This window comes from Patagioenas fasciata, chromosome 17 (genome assembly GCF_037038585.1).
Source record: "Patagioenas fasciata isolate bPatFas1 chromosome 17, bPatFas1.hap1, whole genome shotgun sequence".
Taxonomy (NCBI): domain Eukaryota; kingdom Metazoa; phylum Chordata; class Aves; order Columbiformes; family Columbidae; genus Patagioenas; species Patagioenas fasciata.
The window spans coordinates 14,006,811-14,020,403 of NC_092536.1; the positions used below are offsets into that span (position 1 = coordinate 14,006,811).

The 13,593-nt window shown below is 56.0% G+C and overlaps 1 protein-coding gene across 1 annotated transcript; it reads left to right on the forward strand.

The window, feature by feature from the left end:
* Window positions 1–4,178: 4,178 nt before the first annotated feature.
* LOC136109270 (protein DGCR6) lies at window positions 4,179–13,335 on the forward strand. Its single transcript, XM_065851807.1, has 5 exons — window positions 4,179–4,342; window positions 4,491–4,651; window positions 5,198–5,298; window positions 10,069–10,209; window positions 12,496–13,335. Exons 1-5 carry the CDS (start codon window positions 4,206–4,208, stop codon window positions 12,577–12,579), a joined length of 624 nt encoding a protein of 207 aa, XP_065707879.1. The 5' UTR covers window positions 4,179–4,205; the 3' UTR covers window positions 12,580–13,335.
* Window positions 13,336–13,593: the final 258 nt, after the last annotated feature.

Sequence of the window (13,593 nt, forward strand, 5' to 3'; positions counted from 1 at the left end):
CAGGTGACGTGTGCATGAGGCTGAGCTCAGACACAAGTCTAAAGCGGCCCAAAAAAGGAAGGGAGGCTGGGGATAGGTGTCAAAGGCATGTGCCCAGCAGTGCCACGGGGAGCAGAGCCGCTGGTGGGATGCTCACCAGCTCCCAGCCCAAGCTCCAGATGATGCTGCTTGTCCCCCAGCCCATGGTAAAAGCAGTAAAGCTACATCTGGTTCAACAGCTGCAGCGCATCGGCATCTTTTGGTGACGCTGGACGCCCAGTGGAACCGCGCTCGCAAAGGCTGAGCAGCTCCCAGCTCCGGGGCGGTGACTCAGAGCTGTGGTGATGTGGCAGCTCTCCCCGGGGACACCAGCCTTGGGCAGCTCTCTCCTGCAGATGGGTTTCTCTGGGGGATGATTCCTAATCACAGTGTGCTCCAGCTGCAGAAATGAGCTGTCCTGCTCCACGCATGTGGGCACCCCACTCCTGCTGCTGTCTCTGTGTAATGTGGGGTCCAGCAAGGCCACAAAAATGCTGGTTTCCAGCATTTCTGAGTGTGCAAACATGCTCTTTAGGGGAGGGCAACACCCAGGCATCACTTCCTTAAATGGGAAGCCTTTGGAAATCTTTCCATGCTGGGAGATGTGTTTCCTGCAGGTGAGTGCAAGAAGCCTGAGCCCCACAGGGGACACTTTACCTGGGGGAGAGGAGAGCAACTCTAGTGGGAAACGGAGTCCCTTTGCCCTTCTGGATGTCCCTGCATGTCCCATGCTGGGGCAGGGGCTCCATCCCACGACATGTGCCTGTACCCCCGCTTCTCACCACCCATCCCTCCACCAAAAGTGCAAGGAAATCCCCGTGGTTGGTTTAGGGGCTCAAGAAAGAAGCAGTGGGCCAGGATCAGCCCCTGGCTCCCTTTGTGCCAAGGCAAGGACCATTTCTATCCCTCATTGCAGAGCCCCTCATCGTGAGCACCTGAGTGCGGCCTCATCGTGCCCGGCCAGCACATCACCCCACGGACGTGGGCCAGCGGCAGCCGGAGCAGGACGGTGTAGTGAGACAACCTGCAAGTCCCATTGGGGTCTTCCCCAGCTCCTCTCGCCTGTGCGAGCTCCGTGGTGGGGGTGGCGGGGTGGGGAAGGACAGGAGGAGCTTTCTCGCTCCTTTTGTTCCCCCATCGCTCCCTCCAGGCCAGGTTAAGGCTCTTCCTGGACATCACAAGCCAACCATGGGGCTGTTGCTCTCAGCCCCCTGGGTCCAGCCACTGTGATCTTCTCCTGGGTGCCAGCAGGTCCTGGGGAGCACAGGAAGGGCCCATGCTTTCTCCTCCCACGCCGTACCACCTGAGCTGCTTGTGGCACCACTGCTGACACCGTCACTGGGTCGGGTACCCCGACTCCAACTCGACCCCACACCCCAGGACCTTCATGCACATCCTAAGGGATCATGATGTGCTCCCTGCCTTGGACACTTGGGGCATCTGGAGCCTGGGACGTGCCCGGGTCACCTGTGCTCTCCAGCCCTGGTGCCACCCACCTGCCCCTGCCACGCTCCCAGGCCCAGCCCGGGGCTGCACGTTATTCCCAAGGGGAGACTCAGCTGCTTTCAGCTCACTGAGCTTCTTCCCTCGACTCAAAGCACCAGCGTGCCCCTTGTCCCTCTGTCCCCATGGCACTTGTGCAGGTCCCAGCAGAGCCCCCTGTCCCCCAGCTCATTCAGCACAGTGAGCTCACCCCAAATCACCGCTGCCATCCCACCACATCCCGGCCCAGCACAAAGGCAGCATGAGCCCTGTGCAAACCAGGGCCAGCTACCTGGTGGCATGCACACTGGCTCAGACATCTGCTCCAGGTCCTCAAAAGCCCAGCCTGTGCCGGCCCCAGACTGCAGACAGCAGCGCCCGGAGCCTGCTGGGCTAATGAGAAGCACATGGGACCCACATCTGGTAGTGATTGAGCAGGGAGCAGTGCTGGGAAGGAGGAAGCACAGACTTCCTGCAGCACAAAGGAAGGGAGAGGAATGTCCGTGGCAGAGTGGAGGCCCCGGGGTCCTCCCTTCCCTCTGCCAACTCAGCCGTGATGCCTTCGCTGGAGGTGCAAAGGCACCAGATCGTGCCTTGCTCCTTTGCTGCCACCGTTGGAGCTTGTCCCAGGAGATGTGCTCCATCCTTCCCTGGGCTGAGCCCCCCACTTCCCAGCTGTCCCCCTTTCTGCTGGCAGGGGTGCACAGGCTCCCTGTGGCCGCTGGGCACGGCTCTCATGGCTCTGCTGGGCCTCTCAGCCTCATGCATGTTCTCTCCCCTCCAGTCTGGTGCTGACCAGGGTCAAGGTCAAGACCTTGCTGCTCAGAGTCTGGGGTCAAGACAACTCTCCCCGTGCCCAGACACCACTGGGCTTCAGCTCCCCCTTGAATCGGCCTTGGGAACAGAACAGAAGCCCTACCGAGGTGGTGAAGGTGGCAAGATCACAGCAGGGTCTGCTCCGTGGCGTGATGATCAGATGTGATGCTTGGATGGGGACAAGACAAGGGCTGCATCTAGGTTCTCACCAGCGCAGGCAGCCATGCCGGGGACAGGCAGTTTGCCTGTGCATTCTTGACCCCTCCATCACCGAGTATCCAAACGGCTGCCGCAGGGATTTCGGGTTGCACTGCCAGGGGAACACCCCCAGACAGCAAAACCCTGTGACAGTAAACCCTGGGTTCAGGTGACGCCAGGAAAGGACATTTAGCAAAAGCTTAATGGCAGAGAATGACAAAGTGTGAGTGATGCTCCTGTCCTGGTCTTTCACATCACTCCAGCCAACATTGAGCAGCACAGCCAATAGCTTTTCATTAAAGACTCTGTTTTCCCTTCCTGAGCAGCTCAACACGGTGCGGTCCCCCAGGCTCTGCACCACAGCTCTGCCTCGGGCAGCTCCAACGCAGCAAAACCTCTGGTGGTTCCCAAGGATGGGCTTGGGGTGATGTCTGTTCAAAATATGGAGCGACAATTGCATGGGGACATTGCTGCCAAGCTGAGGAAAGAGCAGGCAGGGGATGGGCAGGATGGACAGACATGGCAGGGTTAACCACATGAGGTCTAAGTAGCCCATAGGCAGAGGGGTCTGCAGTCAGCCCACCCAAAGCCTCTCCAGGACATGGGATCTGGGGATCCTTGGATGGAAACCTGAGGCAACCAACAGGAGGGGTTGAAAACAAAGGAGCAAAATTCAGGGAGATTTTAGGGATGCCCCATTTCACTGGGGATGCTCTGTGTTCTTCTCTAGCATGGACATTTCTACTCCCCTCGAGCAGGCAGCACAGCTTTTGTAAGCTTTGAAGTCATATTAAAGCTTCTACTTTTTAGGCATTTTTAATACATCTCAGTGGATCTTTTGTTTTGAAAATTCAAGCTGGGCCCCTTTTCATGCGAGCCGGTGAGTGAAATGAATTTGCAGCTCAGCCTGCACTAAACATTGATCTCATTACCTGCACCCCAGCGCCCACGAAAAGAAACCATTGCCATCCCAGTGGTGTGTTTGAAGTTTAAAGGCACTTAATAAACTCTGTGTGTTTTAAGGGATTAGAAAGGATCCTGCAGCCGAGTGGCCTTGACCTTCTCAGGGCTCTCCAGCGAACCCACAGATGCCGCCCAGCTTTGCTGTGGTGCAGCGTCTGCAGGGAACGATCCCCAGCTCATGGGCTGAATTGAAACCATGAAGCCCCAAGAGTGAAATTCCCCGGCGCGGGGGGCAACCGCGTTTCCAGCCGTGACAAAGCCACCCTGTGCAGTAACTCAAAAGCTGCCAAACTCCATCTGAATCGCTTTTAATAAGATGAAAACATTTCAAGCTGTTTTCAAGCCCGAGCAGACGGGCAGCCCGCAGATGCTCTCCGCGCGCATCCCCCGGGATGGGCTGAGGAGAAACCTCCAGGAAAACCCTCCGACCCGTGCCCCGTGTGCGCGGCCCCGCTCCCCCGGCGCCCCGAGCCATCGAGGCACCGCCGCGCACGCGGGGCCCGGGGAACGGCGGGAGCGCCGGTCGCTGCTCCGGCCCCGCTGCCGAACCGGGAGCGGCTCCTGCGGAGGATGCTCGGCGGGACGGGCGGGGACACGGGCGGGGACGTGGGCGGGGCCAGTGAGGGGGAGAGGGCGTGGTCAGGGGCGGAGCGCTCTGGAGGGGCGGGGCGATGGGTGGGCGGGAGCGCGCATGCGCGCGGCGGGGAGGGGGCGCGCTCCGCGGCGCCATGGAGCGGTTCGGCGGCGGGGCGGGGGGCTACGAGTACGGGTACGAGGTGGCGGCGGCCGAGCAGTTGTCCCGGCAGCAGGAGCGGCACTACCGGCTGCTGTCGGAGCTGCAGGCGCTGGTGAAGGCGCTGCCCAGGTGAGCGGGGGACGACGGGGCCCGCGGCGGGGAGGCGGTGGCGAGGCGGTGGCGGCGGGCGGGCGCTGACCCGGTGCCGTGCCCTGGCCCGGTGCCGTGCCCTGGCCTGGTGCCGTGCCCTGACCCGGTGCCGTGCCCGCGGCGGCAGCTCCTGCCAGCAGCGTCTCTCCTACACGACGCTGAGCGACCTGGCGCTGGCGCTGCTGGACGGGACCGTGTTCGAGATCGTGCAGGGCCTGCTGGAGATCCAGCACCTCACCGAGAAGAACCTCTACAGCCAGCGCCTGCAGCTGCACAGCGAGCACCGCGGTGCGGGGGCGCCGGGGGCATCGGGCGGGAACTGGGGAGAGCCCGGGGGCGGCAGGGCCGAGGTGCCGGGGAGAGGCGGTAGGGGGCGCTGGGGGGCGGGCACCGGGGGGCGGGGGGGGCGCAGGCGGATGGGGGGGCCGGGTGGGAGCGGGACCGAGACACGAGGGGCACTGGGGAGAGGTCGGGAGCGGCGGGGGGCACCGAGGGGCTATCCCGGGTCACTTGGGTGGGGGGTCACAGAGGGGACAGGTTGGGGACGCTGAGGGGGAGCAGGTGGGGAGGCATTGGGGCGGGGGAGCACTGGGTGGCAGTCCTGGGGCACTGGGAGGGTGGCAGGCGGCGGGGGCTCTGCAGGGAGGGAATGGGAGGCAGGGCTGGGGCACCCAGGGGTGACAGTGGGGGACACAGGGGAGAGGCTGGGGGTGCAGGCAGTGGGTGCATGGGGGGTGTGGGAACACTGGGGACAGGCCTGGGACACTGTGAGGAGGTGGTGGGGACACTGGGGGCCACACGTGTCCGGTTCCATGACCTGTTGCGGTTCCACAGGGCTGAAGCAGGAGCTATTCCACCGGCACAAGGAGGCCCAGCAGTGCTGCCGGCCGCACAACCTGCCGCTGCTCCGCGCCGCCCAGCAGCGCGAGATGGAGGTACGGGGCTTGTGACCCTTCCCTGGGGGGCTCCCAGGTGAGCAGGGCCCTTCCTGCATCGCAGCATCCAGAGGGTTTAACTCATCATCGCCCCCCAGCCTCAGGAGCCACCAGCCGTCCCGTCTGGTGTTCCCGGCACAGCCTGAGGTTCCCCACTGTGCTGGTTTGACTGAAAATGGGTTGATTTTCCTCATGCAGTTAGGAACGCTCATTATTTGGATATAGTTTGATAACAAGAGATTACGCCCTAGGGCAGAGTCAATGTTTTTAATCGCTCTGGTCTGAGAGCCAAGGACACTCTGAGCTCTGCCCACAGGTGTGAGGCATTGAGGAAGGGGATGGACGGGCAGAGCTGGACTGACACCCAGACTGAGCAATGAGAGTGTTCCAACCCGTTGGTGTCATGCTGCATTTTTAAGGAGAATGGGGAGCTTCTGGTCTCTGGGGTGTTCTTGCTCTCGGGCATTTTTTCTCTTGCTCATTCTTTCTTAGCTCTGTTTGCTGGAGCTGGGGGAGTTTGGCTCAGGACATTTAGTTTGACCTTTTGCTGTTTTGCAGAGGCCTCTGAGCCTTTCGCCGTTTTGTTTTTATTTTCTCTGTTCGGGACCTGCTGCTGCTTACTGGGACTGGCTACTCAGTTGTGGACAGAGTTCGTGAGGAATTGCCTTGAGTACCTTTTATTTCTGTTTTATCTATATTTTTACTAGTAGCGTATTAGTATTTTGTGATTTTATTGAACTGTGTTATCTAAATCCAAGTCTCTCCCTTCCCTTTTGATTCTCTCCCCTGTTGGGAGTGGATGGGAAGGGCTGAGTGAGCGGCTGTGTGGTTGTGTTGCCAGTTCAGGTTCAACCACGACACCCACCCAGACTCGGGGCTCCACTCCTTTTGTCCCCCAAGACAGGGCAGCCCAGGCTCTCACCAGCTGAGGCAGCTGCACCCGGGCTCGATCTGGGAACCGTGGATATTCAGGAGCCCACTCCCATAGAGCGATTCTCCCCACAATGCTTTAACGAGTCTTTGTTATAAGAGCGACCAAAACCTGTGTACAGATAGAGAGCGAGTTGATAGAAAATGCAAAGAAGGTGTGTGAAATCTGCCTTTACGACATAACAAGGAAAAAGCAGAGAATACTCAAAGAAGTGATGTTTTACTTTGTAGCACTGATAACCAGGAACTACCTTGAGATACTTAAGCATAGAAATAGTTTCTTCAAGCATTCCAAGGCGTTTGGAGAAACTTGAGCACGAGTGGCCTCTTTAGTCCCAAAGGACTTATCTGTATATTAGTGATGAGAGAGGGACTTTTACAAGGTGAAGGAAATTGCAGGTAGCTAGTTGTCATAGTGGATGGCGTTTAAATGTAGAGGGGAAGGTGCTTTGCTCCGGGTAAGGCAAACAGCTAACTGTTCAAATACAGCTGTTTCCTGACCTCCACCTGTGACAAGCGCCACGTCCGCGCTCGCTGTCGGATTGTTGGTGTTGCCGTGTCCCTTGTTTGCTGTCGAGGTGACTGAAGCCAGGCTGGACCTCCATCAGCCATCCCTCTTGCTTCTGTTGAAGTAACTTATGCTTGCAGCAAATAATAAGCTATACTGCCTTTTTTAAAGCATTTCCAATATTGTATTCGCTCATTAAGCAGACCACATATGTGTAATTTCTCCTTGTCTTACATGATGTGCAACTTCTTCCTGCTTCCTTCCCTGGCCTTTCTTCTTTTCTTTTTCTTCTGCCGGGTGTTAATAGGGCTATTTCTTAGGGCTTTTTATGCTCTGATATTTCTGCTGTAGAGCATTTCGGGAACAGAGCGATCATCGCCGTGACATTCGGTACCTGTCTAAAGGAGCTGCCCTCTGCGGTTAAAGGTTTGGAAGCCCAGCTCCCAGGAGATGGGTTGGGACGGGGCTCCCAGCAGGGTAGTACAAGACGGAGTTTTGAGGTGTTCCTAGTGGAACCCACAGCATTTAAAAAACTTTGCCTGTCATACAGTGTCACCAGTCACCGGAGCTGAAGCAAAAGCTTGTGTTTAAGACTTACTTTTCTCCAAGATTTGGGCACTTTTCTGTAGTCCAGAATCAAGTGCTGACCCTAAACAGTGTGTAGACACTTTAATCTGTTTTCCTTTCAAACCCAAGGAAAGTCTCGTCCAGCACAGCAGGTGGAGCCGGTGGTTGGTGTCTCGCCAAGGCGGCTGGGAGGAAGGTTGGTCTTTGGGGAATGAGGTGTTTGGATCCCTCACATCTTCCATGCAGTGTGAACCTCTGAACTGCAGGATGCTTAAGGATGGAGCTTTCTTAGGTTCATTAGCATCCCCTAGTGAAGGAGGCAATTAGCTCCTCTGCCTCGCCTTTTATTGAAGCTCATGTTGTCCTGAATTTCTCTACATTTATTCTAGTAAAGTCCTGCCCCAGGTGTTTTCTGCGGAGCAGCTGGTGTGTGGTGATCTTTTGGTGGATCACAGTCCTGCATCCTCCTTTATTAAGGAGGTGTAGTTCTGCAAAGCTTTCCCAAACCTATAGACATAATTAAAAATGTAAGGCACTAATTGACTGCTGTACGTCCAAGAACGGTTACGTGAGGCAGCTCCTGCTCCATGTAAGTAACGATTGCTCTTTGTTCAGGTCTGGCCTTCTGCAGACAGCCCCTGGTGACGTCCGGGGGACAAACCTGCTCTCTCCTACAGGCCGTTCAGGACCGAGATCCCTCTCACCCAAGTTCTGGGTTTCCCCTCAGTCTTTCCGCTCCCGGTCGGGTGGACCTGCCCAGGTCTCTTAAACCACCGGCCGCATCCCAGACTCGGTGCCTTCTCCCTTCCTGTGCGGTGGGATCACAAACCCCCAGCTGAACACCTGCCTGTGCAACGAAGGGGCAGCGTTGCGCAAGTAAAATGTTGAAACTTGTGCCATTTCTTTCTTGCAAGAGAAGTCATCTTCCTATGTTTTAGATGGGATTTGGTGCTTCCTGACTTTCCCTTGTGAAAGAAGCTCAGTACAGCCCAGGAAAGCTGTATTGCCTCACCTCTGTGTACACACGGCTTTTTATCTGAGCTGAGCTCTCCTCGTCCCCTGCAGCCCTCCTGCTCTCTGCCACCGAGCTGGGAGGAGTGGTGACACTGGAAGCTGTGCTGCCATCCAGAGACCTGGACAGGCTGGAGAGCTGGGCAGGGAAACATTTAATGAAATAGAACAAGGACAAGTGTAGAGTCTTGAATCTGGGCAGGAACAACCCCAGGTTCCAGTGTAAGTTGGGGAACGAGCTGTTGGAGAGCAGTGTAGGGGAAAGGGACCTGGGGGTCCTGGGGACAGCAGGGTGAGCATGAGCCAGCACTGGGCCCTTGTGGCCAGGAAGGCCAATGGTACCTGGGGTGGGTTAGAAGGGGGTGGTCAGTAGGTCAGAGAGGTTCTCCTGCCCCTCTGCTCTGCCCTGGGGAGACCACACCTGGAATATTGTGTCCAGTTGTGGCCCCTCAGCTCCAGAAGGACAGGGAACTGCTGCAGAGAGTCCAGCGCAGCCACCAAGATGCTGAAGGGAGTGGAGCATCTCCCGTGTGAGGAAAGGCTGAGGGAGCTGGGGCTCTGGAGCTGGAGAAGAGGAGACTGAGGGGGGACTCATTCCTGGGGATCAATATGGAAAGGGGCAGTGTCAGGAGGATGGAGCCAGGCTCTTCTCGGTGACAACCAGTGACAGGACAAGGGGCAATGGGTGCAAACTGGAACACAGGAGGTTCCACTTAAATTTGAGCAGAAACTTGTTCCTGGTGAGGGTGGCAGAGCCTGGCCCAGGCTGCCCAGGGAGGTTGTGGAGTCTCCTTCTGTGCAGACATTCAAACCCGCCTGGACACCTTCCTGTGGAACCTCAGCTGGGTGTTCCTGCTCCATGGGGGGATTGCACTGGATGAGCTTTCCAGGTCCCTTCCAACCCCTGACACTCTGGGATTCTCTGGCAGTTTCTACTGTGTTGATTTTCCTCCAGAGCTGCCCAGCGGTGCCGGTTTCTGCAGCCAGCGGGTCCCAGCATCTCCCGGAGCGCGCACCCCGCGCCCCTGATGTAGCACACGGTTCCTCTGCTCTGTTTCTCCTTCAAAGGCCGCACAGAGGTTTCTCTGCTGAGGTTTAGGTGGATGTCAGCAGGGCAGGAGGCGCTGTCTTTTCCTGATTGAGGCTATTTTGCAAAGTCCTTGTTTGATATTGTTCTCAGTCTGTGAAAAACAGAGCACCAGCACCCTGCCATGCCAAGCGAGGCATCAGCTTGCTGTTGTCAATACAGATTAAATGGGCTTTCCATTTGCAAAGTTGGGTTCTTGAGCTCCTTTAGTGAATAAACAGGATCTAGGGGTGATTTACAGCTCCATCTCTTGTGTGTCCAGGGAATGTGGAGGCTCGAGGAGCAGCTGAGAAGGCACCTTGATGAGCTTCAGTGCTCTCTTACTCCTCCAGGTCTTTCTTCAGCCCCGGCGGTGCTGTGAGGGGTTTGTGGTTCCTCCTCTGCTGACTTCTTCCATTGCTCTTGGTCTTTCCTGGCCTCCAAGCTCACAGCAAGCATGCTGGTCCCAGTGACGTCCCTCGTTTTCTGGCGCGGTGGCTTTTCTGTGGAACTCGGCAGGTGGAGGAGGTGGGAGCTGGGGCCGCGCAGCTCTCTGCTGTCCCCAGGACCCGTCGCTGCCTCGGGACAGAGCTGCTGTTCGCTTTCAGTAAAAGACTTAGAGATGAGAACGAGGCAGGAGGAAGTCAGATATTTCACTTTTCTTCCTCTCGACTGTTATCTTTTTCAGGCCATGGAGCAACGAATCCGAGAAGAGCAACGAATGATGGATGAGAAGATAGTCTTGGAGCTGGACCAAAAAGTGATAGACCAGCAGAGCACCCTGGAGAAGGCTGGGGTGTCCGGCTTCTACATCACCACCAACCCGCAGGTCAGGGCTGGGCAGGGAGCGTGCGGCCTGGCAGCGCTCCCGTCTTATAGCTTTATTATTTTATTTAATTTTTAATCTTGCTCTTAGTGAATTCCGAGTCGCTGGCTCGGAACGACCCGTCCTGTGCCTCCGCAGCTGATGGGCAGCGTGCGCTGGGCAGACCCAGCACTGCGTTCATAACAAAGCGCAGAAACCCATTAGACAGGGCAACACCCCCAGCTTGCTGCAATGTTTTTGCCAGTGTGGAGGGAAGAAACGCTTGTGCCAGCAGCCCGCAGTCCTGTGACTCATGAACGGGCCTGAATTGTGCTGAAATAATTGGCTGCGTAGGTTTATTGCTTTTGTACCTAGCTCAGCTGTACAAATTGCCTTCAAGAAGCCTTTTTGTTAGGCATCCTGTTAATTCTTGCACGTGACTTGCTGCAGATGATCTCAGACTGTGATTAGAGAATTGTTCTTGGTTTCCCCAGTGCATCCGCTCTTCAAACTTGCGAGCAGTCGCCTGGGTTTCTCTCTGTTGTCTTAATGCTGCCACAGGAATGAAAAAATGGAACTCCCAAGGTCTCGTTGTGATGCCACAGAAGTCTGCAAGGAATGCAGAAATGGGCTGTTCTGAACTCCGGGTTTTGAGCCGATTAAATTTCACGTCGCTAAAAACCTACTAGTGAGAAAAGACTGCTTAACCTAAGATAAACAGGCATTTCTGAAACCCACACGTTTCCTGTTGTGTAGCCTTGAACGAGCCTCTTATTTTTCCTTTGCTTCTGTTTCTCATCTGTATAATGAAAGCAGCTCTTTCTGTCCCTCCTGCCCCTGCCTTTTATGTTATTTTTGTAAGGTAATAACTCCTAACAGGGTTCCCGTTTGCCAGCTGTTGTTTATGTTTGGCTTTATGATGGCTGGCAAACCAGAGCTTGGCTTGTACCTGTGAACAGCATCATTGTGTAAGGAGTCACTGCTGGGATCTGGGGTGGGTTAGAAGGGTGGTCAGTAGGTCAGAGAGGTTCTCCTGCCCCTCTGCTCTGCCCTGGGGAGACCACACCTGGAATGTTGTGTCCAGTTGTGGCCCCTCAGCTCCAGAAGGACAGGGAACTGCTGGAGAGAGTCCAGCGCAGCCACCAAGATGCTGAAGGGAGTGGAGCATCTCCCGTGTGAGGAAAGGCTGAGGGAGCTGGGGCTCTGGAGCTGGAGAAGAGGAGACTGAGGGGGGACTCATTCCTGGGGATCAATATGGAAAGGGGCAGTGTCAGGAGGATGGAGCCAGGCTCTTCTGGGTGACAACCAGGGACAGGACAAGGGGCAATGGGTGCAAACTGGAACACAGGAGGTTCCACTTAAATTTGAGCAGAAACTTGTTCCTGGTGAGGGTGGCAGAGCCTGGCCCAGGCTGCCCAGGGAGGTTGTGGAGTCTCCTTCTCTGCAGACATTCAAACCCGCCTGGACACCTTCCTGTGGAACCTCAGCTGGGTGTTCCTGCTCCATGGGGGGATTGCACTGGATGAGCTTTCCAGGGCCTTTCCAACCCCTCACATTCTGGGATTCTGTGGTTCTGGGATCTGTTCTGCCAGTGTTTCCCATCAGCTGCTCTGTTTCTTCCCAGTCTCTCCTATAAAACGCCTGCTTATGCAGTTGATATGTTTTTACAAAAGTAAGTTTTTGTTTCCATAAGGTAACGTCTGCAAGCCTGAGTCACAGAATAGGGTTCAGTGGTTCAGCTTCTCTGCCGTGTAGTCTCTGCGCTAAATGGTTTGTGAGCTACGTGTAACTAAAGAACAAGCAGATGGCGAGGAAACCATCAGCTGATGTTGGTTGATTACAGCCGTGGAAAAGGGAGTTTTTTCAGGGGAATTAAATCCCCAGAGGGAATTTGATGCCCCAGCACAGCTTAGGCTGCCCCTGGAGAGCACCCGGAGTGACGGCTCTGCCCTCTGTGCTGGAGCTGTGCCCGTGCTGGGGACACGCTGCCCCGCTCCTGGGGACACCTGCAGAGCCGCCTGGCCCGCGCTCAATTCATTGCTAAACGGCGGTCAAAAATAATCAATCTGAATCCTTAGCGGACTGCGAAGCCCTAGGATTCCTGACACAGCTGCAGTTTGCAGCGGCTCTATTAAGGTGTTACTGTCCTGTATTTTATAGAAATGCTTAAAATGAAGGCTTTGCTTTGTATTTGCTTGTTTTTTCTGTTGTTCCCTGAAGATGAGGAGCTCTTGAGTGGGTGGTGCAAACCAGTCCTTGCTGCTTCCTGCAGCATCGTGTTCTTGCAAAAACGTCTCTCTTGCTTTGCAGGAGCTGACTTTACAGATGAATTTACTGGAGCTGATTCGGAAGTTACAACAGAAGGAATCGGAGTACGAGAATGCCTTTTCCTGAATGAGCACATCTGCTGTTTACTTTCCAGAGTTTTCTTCTGACTTCCCTCTATGGAATAGACTGTTAATTCATTTGCTTTACGTTGTGTCAAGAGGAGGCTGCTGGCTGCACGAGAAGTAGCTGAGGCCTTTAGATGAGCGTAGAGCCTGGGGCTGCCTCTTCTCGAGCAGGGTGTGCACCGCACGTCTTGCTGAGAGGAGGGGCAGCAGAGGGTGTTGATCACCGCGCACAACCGGCAGCCTTGGTGAGACCGTTCAGTGAGCCAGGGAGTGAACCCAGCCCGGCTGTGTGCGGGTGGGCCCTGTGTGCCGGTCCATCAGACCGAACGGGTGAGCAGCGTGATCTCCGAACTGCCGTCTCCTCTTGCGATGGAGGAGGAGCAGCGTGTCTCTGGTGGGCAGTGAGAGGCGAGCGGCCGCCACGTCAGACAGGGCAGTGAGGCAGACTCGCCGTCGGTGCCGCTCGCCGTGGCGGCTGCGGAAAACAAGTCCGAAGTTCATCTACAAGAAGATGCTTCTGTGTGTGCTGAGGCAGAAACAGCTTCCTCAACTGGCTTACCCTTCCCAGGTTGATCTCTAGGCAGATATTAGCATCAGCTTTACTAAAGGAGGATTTCAGGCCCCTGCCCAGCGTTGCTGGACTGTGACGTTTGCAGCGTTCCCACCCAACTCGCGTAGCAGAGAAGGCTTGAGAGCTTTTGCTTTGTTACTTTAAACCAGTTTGCAAATGGTGAGAAATAAAACATTCTGTCCTGCCTTTTGTGGCTGCAACTTTCTAAATGTCGGGGGTTGCAATGGCGTTTGTCCCATGCCTGCTTGAGGAGTGTGGGGTTTGGGGGGCACCAGGTTAAAGCTGGGGGGAGGGGTTGAACTTGGAGTGCTTCTGAGACCTTTCCAGGCTGAGGTGATGAACCCATGAGCCTGAGTTGCATCCTGGGACTCTGCACAGAGGGAGTGGGGCACTTGCTGGAAACAGTAGAAGATCGTTTTGGGTGCAGGAGCTGTGCTGTGGGAG